Consider the following 24,626-nt stretch of genomic DNA (forward strand, 5'->3'; position numbering starts at 1 on the left):
GCATTATCTCTTCTTCAGTGACTACCATTGACAACCAGCTCTGAGGAGAAGTTGGAAAACCCTGAACATTCTGCCACCTATTGGATGTGTCTTATACTAAATACTCTCGTGTCCTACTAAATACCTAATGTGACCCACCACGGCAAAATGAGTCGCATGTCGCACAGAAGATGAGCCTCAAATGACACCAGGACATAATAGAAGAAATTAATACACTCAGATTTCACAAAAGGCAGACAATAGTGAAATGAACAACCAGTCCGTCTCAAACTTTCAAGCTCGGAGCGACATGCGACTCATTTTGCTGTGGTGGGTCAAAAATACTCTAGATCCTTGGCTATGACACCTGACAAAGGAAAGTGGCTAGGCCCAGCCCAGTTGATGACTAATCATGGTGTCATCCTAGGCCTTTAATTGAGGCCTATTACAAATTCATGGTTGAGTTATGCAGAAGTGGGGTCGGAAGTTTGCGCTGTATGGTTTCCAAAATGCCCTTTCATTGGTGAGTGTCCATTCTAAAATTTATTTATTGTATCATCCAATTATAAGAATAAATTATGGTCATTATGAATAAAAAAGGTCCTGATTCATAACCATACTCATGATCAATAGGCCCATTGGACCAATCCAATGCAAGTAGGCTTATAGTCATAGTACCAAAACTTTATGCGTAATCTTATGGGATGGAGCCAAGGATCTAATACATAATGTCAAAGTGACCAATATGAAGTGGCCATCTAGAATAAATGCCAGAACAAGTCATCTTATGCAAACACCAAAAACACCAATACCATTTTTTACATTCATTGTAAATAAATTCCAACCAAACGAAATTTTCTTTTTTAAACATTTTTCGGAATATGAACTAATGAAACTAAAGTTGACCATGATCTTAATCAGAATTTTATGAATCTTCCAAGGATCAATTAACAGATTTTATAAACATATAGAATAATAGGCCTACAGCCTCTAACCATTTGTAATGGAATAAAATGAAGTTTCTGATAACCATGGCAATAATTAAGAAACAATCCTGACGACTATTGGATGTGTCTAGTTCTAAATACTCTTGTGTCCTACTAAATACTAAACATTCTAATACATAATGTCAAACTGACCAATACGCAGTGGCCATCTAGAATAATTAAACACACAAGTCATTTTATGCAAACACCAAAAACACCAACACCATTTACATTCATTGTAAATAAATTCCAACCAAACTAAATTTTTTTTTTTTTTAATTTTTGGAATATGAACTAATGAAACTAAAGTTGATCATGATCTTAATCAGAATTTTCTGAATCTTCCAAGGCTCAATTAACAGATTTTATAAACATATAGAGTAATAGGCCTACAGCGTCTAACCATTTGTAATGGATCAAATGAAGTTTCTGATAATCATGGCAATAATAATGAGACAGTCCTGACGACTATTGGATGTGTCTAATTCTAAATACTCTTGTGTTCTACTAAATACTTAATATTCTAATACATAATGTCAAACTGACCAATACGCAGTGGCCATCTAGAATAATTAAACAAACAAGTCATCTTATGCAAACACCAAAAACACCAACACCATTTTTTACATTCATTGTAAATAAATTCCAACCAAACTGAATTGTGTTTTTTTTTAAAGTTTTGGACTATGAACTAATTTAACTTTAAGTTGATTATGATCTTAATCAGAATTTTATGAATCTTCCAAGGATTAATTAACCAAATAAGTCATCTTATGCAAACACCAAAAAATTCAACATCAACGCCATTTACATTCATTGTAAATAAATTCCAACCAAACTAAACATTTGTTTTCTTCTAATGTTTGGAATATAAACTAATTTAACTAAAGTTGATCATGATCTTAATCAGAATTATATGGATCTTCCAAGGATCAATTAACAGATTTTATAAACATATAGAGTAATAGGCCTACAGCCTCTAACCATTTGTAATGGATCAAACGAAGTTTCTGATAACCATGGCAATAATTAAGAAACAATCCTGACGACTATTGGATGTGTCTAATTCTAAATACTCTTGTGTCCTACTAAATACTAAACATTCTAATACATAATGTCAAACTGACCAATACGCAGTGGCCATCTAGAATAATTAAACAAACAAGTCATTTTATGCAAACACCAAAAACACCAACACCATTTTTTACATTCATTGTAAATAAATTCCAACCAAACTAAATTTTTTTTTTTTTTTTAGTTTTGGAATATGAACTAGTGAAACTAAAGTTGATCATGATCTTAATCAGAATTTTATGGATCTTTCAAGGATTAATTAACCAAACAAGTCATCTTATGCAAACACCATAAACATCAACACCATTTACATTCATTGTAAATAAATTCCAACCAAACTAAATTTTTTTTTTTTTTTTAATTTTTGGAATATAAACTAATTTAACTAAAGTTGATCATGATCTTAATCAGAATTATATGGATCTTCCAAGGATCAATTAACAGATTTTATAAACATATAGAGTAATAGGCCTACAGCCTCTAACCATTTGTAATGGATCAAACGAAGTTTCTGATAACCATGGCAATAATTAAGAAACAATCCTGACGACTATTGGATGTGTCTAATTCTAAATACTCTTGTGTCCTACTAAATACTAAACATTCTAATACATAATGTCAAACTGACCAATACGCAGTGGCCATCTAGAATAATTAAACAAACAAGTCATCTTATGCAAACACCAAAAACACCAACACCATTTTTTACATTCATTGTAAATAAATTCCAACCAAACTGAATTGTGTTTTTTTTTTAAAGTTTTGGACTATGAACTAATTTAACTTTAAGTTGATTATGATCTTAATCAGAATTTTATGAATCTTCCAAGGATTAATTAACCAAATAAGTCATCTTATGCAAACACCAAAAAATTCAACATCAACGCCATTTACATTCATTGTAAATAAATTCCAACCAAACTAAACATTTGTTTTCTTCTAATGTTTGGAATATAAACTAATTTAACTAAAGTTGATCATGATCTTAATCAGAATTATATGGATCTTCCAAGGCTCAATTAACAGATTTTATAAACATATAGAGTAATAGGCCTACAGCGTCTAACCATTTGTAATGGATCAAATGAAGTTTCTGATAACCATGGCAATAATTAAGAAACAATCCTGACGACTATTGGATGTGTCTAATTCTAAATACTCTTGTGTCCTACTTAATACTAAACATTCTAACACATAATGTCAAACTGACCAATACGCAGTGGCCATCTAGAATAATTAAACAAACAAGTCATCTTATGCAAACACCAAAAACACCAACACCATTTACATTCATTGTAAATAAATTCCAACCAAACTAAATTTTTTTTTTTTAATTTTTGGAATATGAACTAATGACACTAAAGTTGATCATGATCTTAATCAGAATTTTCTGAATCTTCCAAGGCTCAATTAACAGATTTTATAAACATATAGAGTAATAGGCCTACAGCGTCTAACCATTTGTAATGGATCAAATGAAGTTTCTGATAATCATGGCAATAATAATGAGACAGTCCTGACGACTATTGGATGTGTCTAATTCTAAATACTCTTGTGTCCTACTAAATACTAAACATTCTAACACATAATGTCAAACTGACCAATACGCAGTGGCCATCTAGAATAATTAAACAAACAAGTCATCTTATGCAAACACCAAAAACACCAACACCATTTACATTCATTGTAAATAAATTCCAACCAAACTAAATTTTTTTTTTTTAATTTTTGGAATATGAACTAATGACACTAAAGTTGATCATGATCTTAATCAGAATTTTCTGAATCTTCCAAGGCTCAATTAACAGATTTTATAAACATATAGAGTAATAGGCCTACAGCGTCTAACCATTTGTAATGGATCAAATGAAGTTTCTGATAATCATGGCAATAATAATGAGACAGTCCTGACGACTATTGGATGTGTCTAATTCTAAATACTCTTGTGTCCTACTAAATACTAAACATTCTAATACATAATGTCAAACTGACCAATACGCAGTGGCCATCAAGAATAATTAAACAAACAAGTCATCTTATGCAAACACCAAAAACACCAACACCATTTACATTCATTGTAAATAAATTCCAACCAAACTAAATTTTTTTTTTTTTTAATTTTTGGAATATGAACTAGTGAAACTAAAGTTGATCATGATCTTAATCAGAATTTTATGGTTCTTCCAAGGATTAATTAACCAAACAAGTCATCTTATGCAAACACCATAAACATCAACACCAACACCATTTACATTCATTGTAAATAAATTCCAACCAAACTAAATTTTTTTTTTTTTTAAATTTTTGGAATATGAACTAATGAAACTAAAGTTGATCATGATCTTAATCAGAATTTTATGAATCTTCCTAGGATCAATTAACAGATTTTATAAACACATACAGTAATAGGCCTACAGCGTCTAACCATTTGTAATGGAATAAAATGAAGTTTCTGATAACCATGGCAATAATTAAGAAACAATCCTGACGACTATTGGATGTGTCTAATTCTAAATACTCTTGTGTCCTACTAAATACTAAACATTCTAATACATAATGTCAAACTGACCAATACGCAGTGGCCATCTAGAATAAATGCCAGAACAAGTCATCTCATGCAAACACCAAAAACACCAACACCATTTACATTCATTGTAAATAAATTCCAACCAAACTAAATTTTTTTTTTTTTTAATTTTTGGAATATGAACTAATGAAACTAAAGTTGATCATGATCTTAATCAGAATTTTCTGAATCTTCCAAGGCTCAATTAACAGATTTTATAAACATATAGAGTAATAGGCCTACAGCCTCTAACCATTTGTAATGTACCAAACGAAGTTTCTGATAACCATGGCAATAATTAAGAAACAATCCTGACGACTATTGGATGTGTCTAATTCTAAATACTCTTGTGTCCTACTAAATACTAAACATTCTAACACATAATGTCAAACTGACCAATACGCAGTGGCCATCTAGAATAATTAAACAAACAAATCATTTTATGCAAACACCAAAAACACCAACACCATTTTTTACATTCATTGTAAATAAATTCCAACCGAACTATTTGTTTTAAAATTTTCGGTATATGAAGTAATGAAACTAATGTTGATCATGATCTTAATCAGAATTTTATGGATCTTCCAAGGATCAATTGAGAGATGTTATAAACATAATAATAGAATAAGTATAGTATGACAGCTATATTAAGTATAGTACGACAATTAATTAAGTATAGTACGACAACTAGTTAAAAAAAGAAAATGTCGCTCGGATAGAGCTAAAATGTTGGCCTAAACCGAGCCATTCTGTGTGTAGGGAGCTTGACCTACTCGATGCATATTATACTGAGGGCGGTCATGCATCAAGTTCATGACCCCGATCTTAGATCAGTGTGTCTAGAGTATCTAGAGTAAAGTCTAGAGTCCAGAGTCTAGAGGATCTAGACATGCATTGTGACATGCTTTGCACTGTAAACTACCCTTTTGCTATTCACTTTGAGCAGTTCATCCCTTGAGAAAGAAAAGGTTCCAAATATCATGAAAATAAAATCGCTCACTTCCCTTAGCAGATATCAGCTGATGGGGTGTGTGATAAAAACATGACATTAAGGTGCATTTTGAGGTAAATGGGGATTATTTTTTGGTTACGGATAACGGAATGAAAAAAATTTGCAAATGTCACTTACAAGTTCTTGTTCTTGAGGGACCACTTCAAAAATTGTCTTTCCTTATTTCAAAATTCAGCCTGCGTGGAAACAGTTGAATTTGACATTCACAGTTTTATAGAACAGTCCAGCCTTCATCATTGTCATCACTGCAATGCATCATGGTCTTAAGACTTGTTGCCGGTTTAACGAGCATAAATCAGCTTCTTACATTTTTTACACGGTTCCCCTTCGTTTGGTCCGCAGTGATCTCCGTTCTGTCCTGTTATTGATTTATCACAGTAAACCAACCCCGTCCAACCCTGCCATGTTTCTTTATTGATCTCAGCGCTCTTCTCTGTCTTCAGAACACGACAAGCCGGACAGTTTGCCCCATTTTCCGGTCCACATCTCCCATCATCAGCCTTTACACAGTTTTCGCGGCCACAGTACATCAGCCCGGTCTCAGATTGTGACAGGCTTGGTTCATAGTCTTTATGGACCACGGGGGCGAACAACATATTCAGGCCTACCTTGTCTAATTCACTGAGAACTTCATTCTCTTCGTCTCCAGGTTTTGTTTCCCACACTTTGTCATTATTCCGCTGCAATTCCTTACAAAGTGGGTACATCATAATGCTGTGGGGATCGAATCGAGTTATTCCCATCACGTCGTTTGATACTTCGAACTGATATTTCTGATCTTCTTTCATTTTGGAGGTCTCATGTTTCAAGTATTCCTCGCCATCGCTTCTTGTATGTTCGTGTTGAAAACCCAAGGCATGCATCAGTTCATGTATAGCAGTTCCCATTTTACGTAACTTTTCCCACTTAGAGGCCAATGAAATGGTGACATGTTCTTTCCCCTTTTGAACAAAAACATTGCTTTGAGTCCAGCATCCACCTATCTCGTTTCCATGAACAATGATTTTCGCGTCAGATTCATCTTGGACTTCATGCACATTGATCCCTGGTGCAGCGTAATTGATATCCTCCATACCATATTTTAGCGGAGAAATCCAACTGTGATGCAATCCACCTTTTTCGTGGTCAAGATAAACTGGCACAGAACGTTGCTCTTTTCCTTTTTCAAATTCCTGATTGTTCTGGAGTTGATAATGATCTTTAACCCCGGGTTTTGGACATTTCTCTTTGAAATCTTCTACGGCACGATACATGCTAGGAGAAAGGTGCTCTGGTGGTACAACAACACTTGAACGTTTGCTGGCATCAGAAGTCTGCTTGAAATCTTTGTCACCCGAAGTCTGCTTGAAATCTTCATCATCAGTGGCTTGTGAGGTACCCATACACACAGACGCCTTGCGTGTCCCTTTGTCTTGAACAGATGATGATGCCATGATGCTCAAGATGTCAGCTCAAGTGAACACTTCCAGAAATATGTCCCTGTAAATATGCAGTCTGATAGGCGATTTTGATTGTCTTAAAAATTTCTTTTGTGAAATATAGGACATGCGGAACCACAATAGATATTTTTAGAATGTGAGTTAAAATGCACTTGACAAAACATGTCCGACTGAAAAACATGAACACTGGGTATTTTGAATACCTCGAAATTATGGTCATTATAAATAAAAGAGGTCCTGATTCATAACCATACTCATGATCAATAGGCCCATAGGACCAATACAATGCAAGTAGGCTTAGTACCAAAACTTTATGCGTAATCTTATGGGATAGGGCCAAGGATCTGATACATAATGTCAAAGTGACCAATATGAAGTGGCCATCTAGAATAAATGCCAGAACAAGTTATCTTATGCAAACACCAAAAACACCAATACCATTTTTTACATTCATTGTAAATAAATTCCAACCAAACGAAATTTTCTTTTTTAAACATTTTTCGGAATATGAACTAATGAAACTAAAGTTGATCATGATCTTAATCAGAATTTTATGAATCTTCCAAGGATCAATTAACAGATTTTATAAACATATAGAGTAATAGGCCTACAGCCTCTAACCATTTGTAATGGATCAAATGAAGTTTCTGATAATCATGGCAATAATAATGAGACAGTCCTGACGACTATTGGATGTGTCTAATTCTAAATACTCTTGTGTCCTACTAAATACTAAACATTCTAATACATAATGTCAAACTGACCAATACGCAGTGGCCATCTAGAATAATTAAACAAACAAGTCATCTTATGCAAACACCAAAAACACCAACACCTTTTTTTACATTCATTGTAAATAAATTCCAACCAAACTAAAATTTATTTATTTTTTAACTTTTGGAATATGAACTAATGAAACTAAAGTTGATCATGATCTTAATCAGAATTTTATGGATCTTTCAAGGATTAATTAACCAAACAAGTCATCTTATGCAAACACCATAAACATCAACATCAACACCATTTACATTCAGTGTAAATAATTTCCAACCAAACTAAAAAATTTTTGGCCATCTAGAATAATTAAACAAACAAGTCATCTTATGCAAACACCAAAAACACCAACACCATTTTTTACATTCATTGTAAATAAATTCCAACCAAACTAAATTTTTTTTTTTTTTAATTTTTGGAATATGAACTAATGACACTAAAGTTGATCATGATATTAATCAGAATTTTATGAATCTTCGAAGGATCAATTAACAGATTTTATAAACATATAGAATAATAGGCCTACAGCCTCTAACCATTTGTAATGGACCAAACAAAGTTTCTGATAACCATGGCAATAATAAAGAGACAATCCCGACAATCAACTGATGGGGTGTGTGATAAAAACATGACATTAAAGGTGCATTTTGAGGTAAATGGGGATTACTTTTTGTTATGGAATGAAAAAAATTGTGAATGTCACTTACAAGTTCTTGTTCTTGAGGGGCGACTTCAGAAATTGTCTTTCCTAAAAATTCTGTCTGCGTGGAAACAGTTGAATTTGAGAGTCACAGTTTTATTCTTGTAGGAGAGTCCAGCCGTAGTCATTGACAAAATTGCAATGGATCATGATCCTAAGACCTGGTTTAAGAAGCATATATCAGCTTGCAACATTCCACACACGGTTGCCCTTCGTCTGGTCCGCATTTACCACTCTTCTTAGTTTGTGATGGTTTACCACAGTAAACCTTCCCGGTCCAACCCTGCCACTTGCCAAGTTCTTTGATCTCGATGCTCTTCTTTGTCTTCAGAACACGACAAGCCGGACAGTTTGCCCCATTTTTCGGTCCACACGTCCCATCATCAGCGTCTACACAGTTTTCACGGTTGCAGTACATCAGCCCGGTCGAGGGTGACAGGTTTGGGTGATAGTATTCATGGACCACGGGGGCGAACACCATATTCAGGCCTACCTTGTCTAATTCACTTAGAACTTCATTCTCTTCGTCTCCAGGTTTTGTTTCCCACACTGTGTCATCATTCCGCTGCAATGCCGTACAAAGTGGGTACATCATAATGCTGTAGGGATCGAATCGTGTTATTCCTATCATGGAATGTGATACTGCGTACTGACATTTCTGATGTTCTTCAATATTGGAGGTGTCATGTTCCAAGTAATTCTCACCATCGCTTCTTTGATGTTCGTGTTCAAAACCCAAGGCATGCATCAGTTCATGTATAGCAGTTCCACTTTTACGTGACTCATCCCAGTCATTTGCCAATGCAATAATGACTTTTTCTTCCTCTTTTTTATCAAAAATATTTCCTTCAGTATAGCACTCCGTCATGATTCCACAAACAACGATTACCGCGGCAGATTCATCTTGGACTTCATGCACATTGATCCCTGGTGCAGCTTTATTGAGTGCCTCCATACCATATTTTAGCGGAGAAATCCAACTGTGATGCAATCTACCTCCAGGAGTAACATGGTCAAGATAAACTGGCACAGGATATTGCTCTTTACCATTTACTATTTTCTGATTGCTTTGGAGATGATAATAATCTTCAACTCTGGGACTTTGACCACTTTTTTTGAAATGTTTTATGGCATGACACATGTCAGGAGGAAGGGACCATGGAAGGTTTGTGCTGGCATCAGAACTCTGCTGTGAATCGCTGATATCAAGGGCTTGTGTGAGTTTCTCAGTCAATACCACAAAGCGTAGGGTAGTTGTAAAACAAGAAACACAGAAACGAAACAGAAACACAGAAACACAGAAACGAAACGCAGAAACCAGTCTTGTGGCGAATTCTGGTCTGCAGACTCCATCTTGTTGCCATGGTTGTGGCCGCGAACGCGGGTGTAACTAAAACTGGTATTCAGTCGGAATGGAAGGAGGAATGCTCATTTCCCAATACCCCTTTTAGCCTCATCAACGTGTGCGCAGATTGGCAGCATCCGGCCTTGATCGTGCCAATACACTACATGTATGTACTACACGGCGTAAATAGAAAATAGTCCTTCGAATAGCGAGTCCTGTTCTTTTGTACATTCCATGGCCTGTGCACGACACTAGGCTGAACTTCCCCACTGCAACCTCATTAACATAAACAGATATTTAAAGGGACTATTTAAAGGCAGCAGCTGGGCAGGCAAGATTGAGTTACTCCAAGTCCAAGTCTAGTGCCCGCCCCTCCCCCCACTTTACTCTATTCTAGTCGCCAAAATTAGTCTCTCACGTCTCACATAACGTCGAAATGATTCACCCATGTACTGGTACCGTACCTTGCATTTAGTGCTGCATCAGACGGGATTTGTAGGATGATCCTGGTACTTCATGTAAATTGAACACTACAAGGCAAGATGTTGCACTGCACCTTCATTTAAAATAACATGCTGTAGGAATCGAATCGAATCGTACCTACCAAAGTACTACACCACCACCTCAAAAGACTTCACCCATATCGTGCCGCCACCTCCCCCCCCCCCCCCCAAGTTGCTCCATGTATCCCCTCAACAACTCTATTGCATTCCGGCTGGCCGCAACCCACCAACCTCAGATTTTACTTTTAAACGACAATAACAACGGATTGGGCAAGGAAAGTATCACCGTGCCGCTTGATTCCAACTTTTATGAAAACCCGTTTGATTTTCGTTTCTGCATTTCGTTTCTGCATTTCTGTGTTTCTGTTTCGTTTCTGTGTTTCTTGTTTTACAACTACCCCAAAGCGTATCCCTTTGTCTTGAACAGATGATGATGCCATGATGCTCAAGAGGTCAGCTCAAGTAAACACTTCCAAAAATATGTCCCTGTAAATATGCAATCTAAAATGCAAATTTGCATAAAAGCCAGGCTGATTGGTTTTTTGTGGCATTTCTGACTGGTACTCATTTATGAACTTTCTTTTGTGAAATATAGGACAAGTGGAATCACAATAGATATTTTTAGAATGTGATTTTATATGCACTTGACAAAACATATCCGACTGAAAAACATCAACACGGGGTATTCTGAATACCTCGAAACGGGTCTATTACTTTACCTCATATTTTCCGAGTAAATTTGTTTTTTAAAAAAATTGTGTGCTGGAGGGAACCCAGGTAACACGACCACTCGTGGGACCGAGGTTGAATGGTCGCATTACCGGGGTGGTCACGTTAGTGTCTAAGTTGGCAATCGGGGGACGAAATGCAGGATTAGGTTTTCCCACAAAAAAATTGCCGACCGTGTGTGTATGCTACTCGTCCATGTGGCAACGCCGCCTGACTCAGATTATGCACGCTTCAATTTCCGTTCTTTCTGTTTCCATGCGTCACAAGAACAGTTCGTCAATATTACAAGCTTATTAGATGTTTCATTTTGAGTTCTGACAACTTTTTGTTCATGTGACTCTGCTCATCCGCTTAAAATCTGGGCAACATTTGCCCGGCGCATTTGCGGGCCGCGCACCTGTCAATTTGCTGTTACTTGTCCATTGGTGGCATCATGTAAAGAATTTTCCAATGAATGGTCATGTCAATAGGTTTATTAATGGTACCACCATTAGAAAGTGCTCATCAAGAGCTTTCCAATTAATGGTCGTGTCAATAGGTTTATTAATGGTACCGCCATTAGAAAGTGCTCATCAAGAGCTTTCCAATTAATGGTCGTGTCAATAGGTTTATTAATGGTACCACCATTAGAAAGTGCTCATCAAGAGCTTTCCAATTAATGGGCGTGTCAATTGGTTTATTAATGGTACCATTTGAAAGTGCTCATCAAGAGCTTTCCAATGAATGGTCGTGTCAATAGGTTTATTACTGGTACTATTAGAAAGTGCTCATCAAGAGCTTTCCAGTAAATGGTCATGCTAATAGGTTTACTTCCGGTACCATTGGAAAGTACTTGTCAAGAGCTTTCCAATGAATGGTTTTGTAAATAGATTTACTGATGGTACCGTTAAAAAGTGCTCATCAAGAGCTTTCCATTGAATGGTCATGTCAACAAATTTATGAATGGTACCATTAGAAAGTACTTGTTAATAGCTTTCTAATAAATGGTCATGTCAACAAGTTTATGAATGGTTATGGTACCATCGGAAAGTACTTATCGAGAGCTTTCATGTGAATAGGTTCTGTAAGTCCTTTATATCTTGTTATTTCTATTCAGGCTTGCAGCCCACATGTGTAACTACAAGTGCTTCCAGATTGAGCTCTGTCGAGGTTACGATTATAACGCCTTCCATGAAGATCTGAAAAAGTTATACGACTTGGCCGCGGCCAAGAATCAAGATACCGTTTTCCTCTTCACAGGTAATGTGTTAAAACATTCAAAACGCAACGATAGACCTTGTGATTTTTGAATCGGAGAAAGTTACTGGTAGGGAGTGACAAAGAGCACCATGACCACTCGGGGAAAATCTTGGTACAGATCTGTGACAGTTGGTACTCCCCCCCACCACCCCCACCACCCCCACCACCCCCCACCCCCATCTCTGTTAAGGGTCGCTGTAGGGCAGGGACATCAATTGCCTACCTTACGCAAATATTGTCAGAGTCATTGTTTAACCTACTTTTCTTTCAATCTAGATACACAAATCGTCGTAGAGGAATTCCTAGAAGACATCAACAACGTCCTTAACTCTGGTGAAGTGCCAAACTTGTTTGAAGCTGATGAGTTTGAGCGATTGATTATCGCCTGTCGTCCCGCTGCAAAGGAGGCTGGCATAGCCGAGGGTAACCGAGACGCGATCTGGGAGTTCTGTGTCAACAGGGTCAGGTATGTTGTGATATTTTTAGAAAATTTCCCAAATGAATACTTCGCCTCAAAATTTAATCGATCGTGTCATTATAATTGTGCGTGTGCAAAGGTGTTTTGTAGTTTTTGCGGAAATTTTCATTCGCGGATATTTGAAATTGATAGTGAAATAGAGCACAAATGAGTCCAGTACCTTGTGTCCCAACACCAGGTACCTTGTGTCCCATCACTAGGTACCTTGTGTCCCATCGCCAGGTACCTTGTGTCCCATCGCCAGGTACCTTGTGTCCCAACACCAGGTACCTCGTGTCCCATCGCCAGGTACCTCGTGTCCCATCGCCAGGTACCTCGTGTCCCATCACCAGGTACCTCGTGTCCCATCGCCAGGTACCTCGTGTCCCATCGCCAGGTACCTCGTGTCCCATCACCAGGTACCTCGTGTCCCAACACCAGGTACCTCGTGTCCCATCACCAGGTACCTTGTGTCCCATCACTAGGTACCTCGTGTCCCAACACCAGGTACCTCGTGTCCCATCACTAGGTACCTCGTGTCCCATCGCCAGGTACCTCGTGTCCCATCACCAGGTACCTCGTGTCCCAACACCAGGTACCTCGTGTTCCATCGCCAGGTACCTCGTGTTCCATCGCCAGGTACCTCGTGTCCCAACACCAGGTACCTCGTGTCCCAACACCAGGTACCTCGTGTCCCAACACCAGGTACCTCGTGTCCCATCGCCAGGTACCTCGTGTCCCAACACCAGGTACCTTGTGTCCCATCACCAGGTACCTTGTGTCCCATCGCCAGGTACCTCGTGTCCCAACACCAGGTACCTTGTGTCCCATCACCAGGTACCTTGTGTCCCATCGCCAGGTACCTCGTGTCCCAACACCAGGTACCTCGTGTCCCAACACCAGGTACCTCGTGTTCCATCGCCAGGTACCTAGGTTTCCTGGTAGCTATAGGTGTGTCCCAACACCAGGTACCTCGTGTCCCATCGCCAGGTACCTAGGTTTCCTGGTAGCTATAGGTGTGTCCCATCACCAGGTACCTCGTGTTCCATCGCCAGGTACCTAGGTTTCCTGGTAGCTATAGGTGTGTCCCATCGCCAGGTACCTCGTGTCCCATCACCAGGTACCTCGTGTCCCATCACCAGGTACCTCGTGTCCCATCACCAGGTACCTCGTGTCCCATCACTAGGTACCTCGTGTCCCAACACCAGGTACCTCATGTCCCATCGCCAGGTACCTCGTGTCCCATCACCAGGTACCTCGTGTCCCAACGCCAGGTACCTCATGTCCCAACGCCAGGTACTTCATGTCCCATCGCCAGGTACCTCGTGTCCCATCACCAGGTACCTCGTGTCCCATCACCAGGTACCTCGTGTCCCATCACCAGGTACCTCGTGTCCCATCACCAGGTACCTCGTGTCCCAACACCAGGTACCTCATGTCCCATCGCCAGGTACCTCGTGTCCCAACACCAGGTACCTCGTGTCCCATCACCAGGTACCTCGTGTCCCATCACCAGGTACCTCGTGTCCCATCACCAGGTACCTAGGTTTCCTGGTAGCTATAGGTGTGTCCCATCGCCAGGTACCTCGTGTCCCAACACCAGGTACCTCGTGTCCCATCACCAGGTACCTCGTGTCCCAACACCAGGTACCTCGTGTCCCAACACCAGGTACCTCGTGTCCCATCACCAGGTACCTAGGTTTCCTGGTAGCTATAGGTGTGTCCCATCGCCAGGTACCTCGTGTCCCAACACCAGGTACCTCGTGTCCCAACACCAGGTACCTCGTGTCCCAACACCAGGTACCTCGTGTCCCAACACCAGGTACCTCGTGTTCCATCGCCAGGTACCTAGGTTTCCTGGTAGCTATAGGTGTGTCCCATCGCCAGGTACCTCGTGTCCCAACACCAGGTACCTCGTGTCCCATCACCAGGTACCTCGTGTCCCATCACTAGGTACCTCATGTCCCATCGCCAGGTACCTCGTGTCCCATCGCCAGGTACCTCGTGTCCCATCACCAGGTACCTCGTGTCCCAACACCAGGTACCTAGGTTTCCTGGTAGCTATAGGTGTGTCCCATCGCCAGGTACCTCGTGTCCCATCACTAGGTACCTCGTGTCCCATCGCCAGGTACCTCGTGTCCCATCGCCAGGTACCTCGTGTCCCATCACTAGGTACCTCGTGTCCCAACACCAGGTACCTAGGTTTCCTGGTAGCTATAGGTGTGTCCCAACACCAGGTACCTCGTGTCCCATCACTAGGTACCTCGTGTCCCATCGCCAGGTACCTCGTGTCCCATCGCCAGGTACCTCGTGTCCCATCACCAGGTACCTCGTGTCCCATCACCAGGTACCTCGTGTTCCATCGCCAGGTACCTAGGTTTCCTGGTAGCTATAGGTGTGTCCCAACACCAGGTACCTCGTGTCCCATCACCAGGTACCTAGGTTTCCTGGTAGCTATAGGTGTGTCCCATCGCCAGGTACCTAGGTTTCCTGGTAGCTATAGGTGTGTCCCATCACCAGGTACCTCGTGTCCCATCACCAGGTACCTAGGTTTCCTGGTAGCTATAGGTGTGTCCCATCACCAGGTACCTAGGTTTCCTGGTAGCTATAGGTGTGTCCCAGTATTTATGTGTACCAAAACATACATCAACAGGACATTTGTTTATGTCTCGTGTCTGCCTGCTATCGGGCATTGGTGAACAGGTTATAAAACAGTCACATGATGTTTTTATTTCTTATAAGGTATCAGTGAACAAGGTACTGTAGAACCTCTCTATTAAGGACACCATCGGGACTGACAAGTGGTGTCCTTAATAGAGAGGTGTCCTGATTAGAGAGGTCAAATTGAATGGAAACCACCATTTTGCGACCAAAACTAGTGTCCTTAATAGAGAGGTGTCCTGATTAGAGAGGTCAAATTGAATGGAAACCACCATTTTGCAACCAAAACTAGTGTCCTTGATAGAGAGGTTGTCCTTAATAGAGAGGTGTCCGCTAAGGGAGGTTCTACTGTATAAACACTGATTAATGGGGTGACGCAATTCTTGTTGGCCTGGAAAATGTCCATTTTTGAGTGTTTCGCCTCATTGTTTTGGATTGCTTGAGAATCGCTACCGGGAAACATAGCTGCCTGGTATTGGGACACGAAAGCACAGACATGGCTACCAGGAAACGTTTCAAGGCAAAGTCATTGAGGTTTCTGCAGGCAGGCAAATTGGCCTGTGCATGTCTTTAATGACGCATGCTATAGATCACCAGATGATATTCTCTTTCAAAGGTTTCGCCTCATTGTTTTGGATTGCTTGAGAATCGCTACCGGGAAACATAGCTACCTGGTATTGGGACACAAAAGGCACAGACATGGCTACCAGGAAACGTTTCCAGGCAAAGTCATTGAGGTTTCTGCAGGCAGGCAAATTGGCCTGTGCATGTCTTTAATGACGCATGCTATAGATCACCAGATGATATTCTCTTTCAAAGGTTTCCCCTCATTGTTTTGGAATGCTTGAGAATCGTTACCGGGAAACATAGCTACCTGGTATTGGGACACAAAGGCACTGACATGGCTACCAGGAAACGTTTCCAGGCAAAGTCATTAAGGTTTCTGCAGGCAGGCAAATTGGCCTGTGCATGTCTTTTGAAATAAACATTAAAATTTCTAGTTTCATTTAGTTTCTTAGCCTTTAAACCCGATATCTGATCCTGGCGGGCCCGATATTAGAAGTTCCCACGCCCGTTGCCAAGGAGAGTTTTTCTTTATTCAGTACGCAATATACTGATTAGTCTCACGCACCGCGACACCGATCGTAGTTATCACCCTATTTTGAGGATCTGGAAACTTGTATCACATGTGTACAGCTGCTGTGCGAGACTACCCTGCATAGAATAATGGCGGCGGCCAACAGCTTTGAAATTTACACTATGTCATGATACTACGGGAACTTATGGCAAAATACAGGAAAATTTCAGCAATATTACAGGAAAAATTATTAGAGGGTAAGCAGCCCTGCCTATGACGCCCGCCGCCGATCCCCCTGGAGGCGCCCTATGACGCCCGCACACCCATATTCAAATTTAGCGCGCTTAGCTTCCGATCTCCTTCAGAGCGCTGCCTATTATTAATCTATGAAACTTAAGCTTTCAAATGCGCGGATGAACAATGGTGGTTACTGTAGAAGTTTTTGAGATATTTGACGATTAAGTTTTTGTTTCTCTTCAAGCCAGTAAACTCAGGTTGGACATTTGAATTGCTGAAATGGATCGTTTGTTTGATTCCGATTTGGATGTACCCTATCTAATAGGGAATTTCATCTTCTTTCAAATAAACGGGACTTGTAATACATTATTTGGAAGTTCACCTATGTCCTTTTGTAAAAAACTGGACCCGTCGCAAAAAATGTGATTTCCGGGTAAAATCACGTCGGGGCCTAGTGGAATAAGCACTTGCGCTGGCAATGGCTCTAGGTGTTATAGGGTTAATGACGCATGCTATAGATCACCAGTTGATATTCTCTTCCAAAGGTTTCGCGCTCTGATAATTTTGTAAAATGTGCTTGCTCTGCTGCATGAGCCATTGATATAATAGAATTTGAGGCACGTGACTTCCAAGCGTATTTATGTATGTGAGCCATCGATAAATGAGTTGTTATAATCTGTGTAAGGTTTCGCCATCTGATATTCGAAAAGTGGTTTTTTCTTGTTTTCTGCCTTGGCTCCTTGATGCGATAAAAAATTATTGGCCCAAGAAAAAGTGCCGGAGATACTTTTTCTGTCAAAAATTGGCCAAAATTAGCCTTAAAACAGTAGATTTCAGGCACACTTTGTAATCAATGATAAAATGGACCATTTTCATGATATCCCCCTGTTATCAATATGTGTGTCAAATTTCTTGAAAATCTCCTAACAGTTTGGGCTCTAGATGTTATGAGAAGAAGAAAAAGAAGGAGAAGAATGTTTTAGTTGAATAAAATCAACAGTCTTCCCCAGCTTGTTGGCTGGGGAAGCCTGAATATTTCTTCAGTTGAGTAAAATCAACTGTCTTCCCCAGCTTGTTGGCTGGGGAGGCCTAAATATTTCTTCAGTTGAGTAAAATCAACAGTCTTCCGCAGCTTGTTGGCATGGGAAGCCTAAATATTTCTTCAGTTGAGTAAAATCAATAGTCTTCCCCAGCTTGTTGGCTGGGGAAGCCTAAATATTTCTTCAGTTGAGTAAAATCAATAGTCTTCCCCAGCTTGTTGGCTGGGGAAGCCTGAATATTTCTTCAGTTGAGTAAAATCAATAGTCTTCCCCAGCTTGTTGGCTGGGGAAGCCTGAATATTTCTTCAGTTGAGTAAAATCAACAGTCTTCCGCAGCTTGTGCGCTGGGGAAGCCTAAATATTTCTTCAGTTGAGTAAAATCAATAGTCTTCCCCAGCTTGTTGGCTGGGGAAGCCTAAATATTTCTTCAGTTGAGTAAAATCAATAGTCTTCCCCAGCTTGTTGGCTGGGGAGGCCTAAATATTTCTTCAGTTGAGTAAAATCAATATTCTTCCCCAGCTTGTTGGCTGGGGAAGCCTGAATATTTCTTCAGTTGAGTAAAATCAATAGTCTTCCCTAGCTTGTTGGTTGGGGAGGCCTAAATATTTCTTCAGTTGAGTAAAATCAACAGTCTTCCTCAGCTTGTTGGCTTGGGAAGCCTAAATAATTCTTCAGTTGAGTCAAATCAGTAGTCTTCCTCAGCTTGTTGGCTGGGGAAGCCTGAATATTTCTTCAGTTGAGTAAAATCAATAGTCTTCCCCAGCTTGTTGGCTGGGGAAGCCTAAATAATTCTTCAGTTGAGTCAAATCAGTAGTCTTCCTCAGCTTGTTGGCTGGGGAAGCCTGAATATTTCTTCAGTTGAGTAAAATCAATAGTCTTCCCCAGCTTGTTGGCTGGGGAAGCCTAAATAATTCTTCAGTTGAGTAAAATCAATAGTCTTCCTCAGCTTGTTGGCTGGGGAAGCCTAAATATTTCTTCAGTTGAGTAAAATCAATAGTCTTCCCCAGCTTGTTGGCTGGGGAAACCTAAATATTTCTTCAGTTGAGTAAAATCAATAGTCTTCCCCAATTTGTTGGCCTAAATATGTTTTCAATTGAGTAAAATCAATAGTCTTCCTCAGCTTGTTGGCTGGGGAAGCCTAAATATTTCTTCAGTTGAGTAAAATCAATAGTCTTCCTCAGCTTGTTGGCTGGGGTAGCCTGAATATTTCTTCAGTTGTGTAAAATCAATAGTCTTCCCCAGCTTGTTGGCTGGGGAGGCCTGACTAGGCCCTTAGGCACCTGACATATATCTCCCATTCAAACAATTCAAGTTTCTCTGATCACTTTTTTCAGGAACAACCTTCACATCGTGCTATGTATGAGTCCCGTGGGCAGCGCCTTCCGCTCGCGATGTCGTATGTTCCCTTCTCTCGTCAACTGTTGTACCATCGACTGGTTCATCGAGTGGCCACGAGAGGCGCTGCTCGGCGTGTCGAAGTCGGCGTTTGAACACATCGATTTGGGAGCCGATGAACTCAGGGTAGGTGACTGGAGCTTTTTTTTGTCTTGAAGCGCAACGCAGACATGCGATTTAAGTCACTGCAACCTGTGAAAATTGTGCAGTTTACAGTAGGGGTCTTGAATGGAGCTGCGTTGGTGTTGAGGCTTGAAGGGCCTGGTGGTGTAGTGGCTCGGGTCTTCGAACGGACGAATTAGAAGATGTTTGTTTTGGTGATGACCAGTCATGCGTTTCACCTTGAACAAAGGATCGCCGTGTCTCTAGGCATTGTCCGAAGTTGGCTTAGGCCTTCTGACGTGTTCTGCGTGTGCGCATTTGATTCGTTTTGGCGTTCTTCAATTCGTCCATGGCGTCGAGAGGTCCCTACTTCGATCAGCGTGACACTCTAGGCTGGTCTCTGAGTTCCACCTAGCTTTGAGAATGTTGTACATAAAGCGCTATTTAAAGCCCGCAGCACACTAGCCGCCAACTTCAGCGTTCACAAGCGTTTTTTGCCGCAAGAGTCCTGAACGCCTGAAAATTCCCTAGTCTGCTACGAACGGCGTCGGCGAACGCGACTTCCAGTTGCCGCAACTTAACGCCAAATATCTAACATGTTTGATTTTTGACGCGTGTCGCGGCGTTTGAACGCAAGAAGAAGCCAGGTGTGCTACGGATTGCCGCCTGAATTGACGTCGGCGGCGAGGCTATGGCCAATCAGCTTGCGTCTTGGTGTCACATGATTTCAAAATGGCAACCTAAAGTGGCGGAAACGACGCTACTGGACGCCAATTCTGGGCAGGTGTGCTCTGACCGGGATCCACTGGCCGCCAACTTTGGCATCGAGAGGCGTCAGCCGAACACTTCTTGTCGCCAAAGTTGGCGGCTAGTGTGCTGCGGGCTTTAGAACTTGTAGTTACTTATGTAGTGCCATAAAACATCCAAAATCGTTTTAAGCACGCAACAATGAGGAACCTATAGAACTAAAAATCCAGATGGCAGCACCAGTACTAAAAGGTACAAATCCAGTGCATTTTCCATTAAAATTCATTCTTGTTGATTTTCTCCCTAAAACTCATCGAAATAGAATTAAGGTCCAATAAAACAACATTTTTGGTGCTATTTTCCGATGTAGAGTAATTAAGGGATGAAATATTCAATAATCATTGACCCGGGAAATGGCTTTCTCATTCCAACCATGGGCCACTTGCCTGCAGTGCCCCCTATTGGCAGGTTTTGTCGTGAAGGTTTCTCATTGGGTCAGGTCAAGTCTTGGGGTTGAGAAAGTGTTAGGTGTTGGTGTTGGTGTAGTGTTAGTGTTGGGGTAACACTTGTGGTGTTACCCAAGTGTAACACTTTCCCAACCCTGGCGTTGGAATCATGGGGAATCCCTTCTACAACACTGGTGTTACGCCGGTGTAACCCAACACCAAGCAGGGTGGTCAAGTGTTGGTGTAGTGACGGTGTTGCCTTGGTGACAGTGTTACACCAACACCTAACACTTTCTAAACACCAGGACTTGACCTGACCCATTGTTGTAGGATGTCACTGGATTATGATTATCACTTCTCTGTTACCTTTCCAGGAGAAAGTCTCCGACATGTGCGTGGAGATCCACATGAGCGTCAGCACAATGGCCGAACGTTTTTACGCCGAGTTGAAGCGACGCTATTACACCACACCGACAAGTTACCTTGAATTGATCAACCTTTATTTGAGTATGCTCGGCGAAAAACGAAAGTGAGTGCGATGAATTTTTGAAATTTTCTTTATTTTTTGGCTACAGTCCAAATCACAATTGTCATCCCTAAATTCGTCGCAATGGTGCGTATGCGGGGCGTCTTTGGTCGCGTGTAACTTGCATGTAGGTCGCGGGTAGGTCGCGCATAGGTCGCGTGTAATATATGTGAAACATAGAGATATGAGGGCGTCACTGGTTCATCATTGACGCGCAACCTTTCGGTACGTTGTGCGTCTATGACGCGAATCAGGATGGATGTTATTTGTGATTTGGACTGTACGGTCTGTCAGAATTTAATTTTGAAACAACGATAACAATTTCAATCCAAAATAGATGTTAACGTACAGCAATTCCAATTTTTTCCCGTGTGGGATGTGTTCTGATGAAATTGTTATCTTGTGTCCTTATGAAAATCGTGACTAGTCACTTGTGCATGTAGAGCTTGAATGTTAAGCGTCATTTTTTCCGTCAATATTTGGTAGGCGCAAGGCAAATATGCCCCCATCTTCTAGTCAGGTTACTGGTGATACAGTAGGGCATCTGTCAAAGGAAACCGAATTCTACTTTCCTTGATCAAAACATGTCAGCAAGGGACACGGGAGTTTGAAAATGTGTCACTCGTTGGAAGGGGCCTTATAAGAAATCAACTCAAAGTACTAGGAGGCTTAAAACATGTAGTTACGAGGGACCCCACCTGGTTTTGTTAATGTCACTGTTGGCGAGTATAGATAGACAAAATGTTTGCATTGTCGATATAATTGAAAAGGTATGCAGCACCATCTATATGGACATTGTCGTTGTAATTGAAAAGGTATGCAGCGCCATCTATATGAACATTGTCGTTATAATTGAAAAGGTATGCAGCACCATCTATATGAACATTGTCGTTATAATTGAAAAGGTATGCAGCACATCTATATGGACATTGGCATTATAATTGAAAAGGTATGCAACACCATCTATATGGACATTGTCGTTATAATTGAAAAGGTATGCAGCACCATCTATATGAACATTGTTGTTATAATTAAAAAGGTATGCAGCACCAACTATATGGACATTGTCGTTATAATTGAAAATGTATGCAGCACCATCTATATGGACATTGTCGTTATAATTAAAAAGGTTCTAGCGCTATCTATAGGCATTTATCAGAAGTCTGAGCTTTCCGCATCGACCAATCTCTCATTCTGTCATATCTTGTTTCCAGGCAACTGACCACCGCTCGCGACAGAGTCAAAAACGGTCTGACGAAACTCCTCGAGACGAATGACCTTGTGGACAACATGCAAGTCGAGCTGGTCGCCCTCGAGCCGGAATTGAAGAAGAAATCCGCTGACACGGAAATCTTGATGGAGAAACTCGTCGTTGATCAAGAAAAGGCCGACGCCGTCCGGAAAATCGTCAAGGAAGACGAGGCGACTGCCAAGGTCAAAGCGGAGGAGACGCAGGCGATTGCTGACGATGCGCAGCGCGATTTAGACGAGGCTCTCCCGGCGCTCGAGGCGGCCATTAAGGCGCTGGACGCGCTGGATAAGAACGATATTTCTGAGATCCGTGTGTTTACGAAGCCGCCGGAGTTGGTGCAGACGGTGATGGAGGCCGTCTGCGTCTTGATGGGTCAGAAGTGAGTAGTGGGTGTGTCGCTGGGGTGTTGTGTTGGCGCCGTTTATGGCTTTGTGAGACCGAAATTCACTTGGGGGTGAAACTTTAGAAACAACCAATTTGAGATCAAAACTAGTGTCCTTAATAGAGAGGTTGTCCTTATTAGAGAGGTTTCTGCTATAGAGAGGTGCCCTTTATAGAGTGGTTTCCACTATAGAGAGGTTTCCGCTATTTAGAGGTTTCCGCTATCGAGAGGTTTCCGCTATATAGAGGTTTCCGCTATAGAGAGGTTTCCGCTATAGAGAGGTTTCTGCTATAGAGAGGTTTCTGCTATAGAGAGGTCTCCGCTATAGAGAGGTTTCCGCTATAGAGAGGTTTCCACTATAGAGAGGTTTCCGCTAGAGAGGTGTCCTTTATAGATAGGTTTCCGCTATAGAGAGGTTTCCGCTATATAGAGGTTTCCGCTATAGAGAGGTTTCCGCTATAGAGAGGTTTCTGCTATAGAGAGGTTTCTGCTATAGAGAGGTCTCCGCTATAGAGAGGTTTCCGCTATAGAGAGGTCTCCGCTATAGAGAGGTTTCCGCTAGAGAGGTTTCTGCTATAGACAGGTTTCCGCTATAGAGAGGTTTACACTATAGAGAGGTGTCCGCTATTAGAGAGGTTCTACTGTATTTTCAATGTGCATTGAATTTGATTTGCTTTTCCAGGCCTGATTGGGCGTCTGCCAAGGTGGTGCTGGGCGACGGACAATTCTTGAAGAAGCTGATGGATTATGACAAGGACAACATCGCCCCCGCCAAGCTAAAACAACTCCAGAAGTACATCAACAACCCGAAGTTTACTGTTGAGTCAGTCGCCAAGGTTTGTACTGGGTCAGCTCTGCCTTCCTTGAGGAATTTGAGTGCGTTGGGCTTACACGTTTATAAGGGAGTTGACTCGTTCAAAGAAAAGTTTAAAAACACATTTTTCTTGAGAAATCATCAGTCATATCGGTAGATCGCATTTAGAATTTTACCTGCGACACACGCGGCAAGATAGATCACAACTGACTAAATTTCTGTTCTGAAATATTGCCACGTGAAATGCGTAATGATTCAAATTGGCTGCTCAAGGGATAACTTTCGGCGCCAAATTTCATGGCCATCTTGGCAAAAATGACGTCATGCCTTGCAAAATCCAAGATAGAGGTCGTGGCGGTGTCCCGCTGCAAGAAAGACCGGTATGATGCTTTAGACCTCTCGTGGTGCCTCAATTGATCAGGTCCTTTTGTGGGAGCGGCCAGCCTAACATGAATGGGCCCAAGTAGCCGAATCCGCCGAGGAGTTTTTTGGGTCGTTACGAGTGCCCATTGCAACTGAAGTGATGAAAGGCAGTGTACAGTAGAACCTCTCTATTAAGGACACCCACGTATCACCATTTTCTAAAGTGTACGAAACATTGTCTTTGCCAGCCTCGTCCCCATGGATCAGTGCAGGTTCTTGGGCGGGAATCGTCAACCAAACATAAGAGGGCCTATAGTAGCCATACACAGTAGAACCTCTCTATTAAGGACACCCTCGCGACTGACAAGTGCTGTCCTTAATAGAGAGGCGTCCTGATTAGAGAGGTCAAATTGAATGGAAACAACCAATTCGGGACCAAACCTAGTGTCCTTAATTGAGAGGTTGTCCTTAATAGAGAGGTGTCCGCTAAGGGAGGTTCCACTGTATTTCCCTTCTAGTTACTCTTTGAAACCTGCCGGAGTAAAAGAAAAAATCTTGCAGTACACCCAGTTGTCTCAAAAGGCGTTTAATTGCATTTGAATGCCATAAAACCGTCAAGATATTCCTTATTAAAAGTATCAGATAGTATAAGCAATTGAATGCTGGTGTGACTCATTCGAATCAATTTTCATTTTTCTGATTCCGGGTTTTTCATGAAATCTGCAAAAATGAAACACCAGGAAAAATCGTGTATACAGTAGAACCTCTCTATTAAGGACA

At 41.2% G+C, this 24,626-nt stretch overlaps 1 protein-coding gene across 1 annotated transcript in view; it reads left to right on the forward strand.

Annotated features, from left to right (window-relative positions):
• Positions 1–24,626, forward strand: part of LOC135498809 (dynein axonemal heavy chain 6-like) — a 117,573-nt gene that overhangs the window by 43,857 nt on the left and 49,090 nt on the right. The window contains exons 34-39 of the mRNA XM_064789269.1: positions 12,204–12,346; positions 12,623–12,812; positions 19,154–19,340; positions 20,884–21,038; positions 22,250–22,666; positions 23,352–23,505. Of these exons, the coding sequence (XP_064645339.1) occupies positions 12,204–12,346; positions 12,623–12,812; positions 19,154–19,340; positions 20,884–21,038; positions 22,250–22,666; positions 23,352–23,505 (1,246 nt within the window). The remainder of the gene's footprint in view (positions 1–12,203; positions 12,347–12,622; positions 12,813–19,153; positions 19,341–20,883; positions 21,039–22,249; positions 22,667–23,351; positions 23,506–24,626) is intronic.

Source organism: Lineus longissimus, chromosome 14 (assembly GCF_910592395.1).
Source record: "Lineus longissimus chromosome 14, tnLinLong1.2, whole genome shotgun sequence".
Classification (NCBI taxonomy): Eukaryota; Metazoa; Nemertea; class Pilidiophora; order Heteronemertea; family Lineidae; genus Lineus; species Lineus longissimus.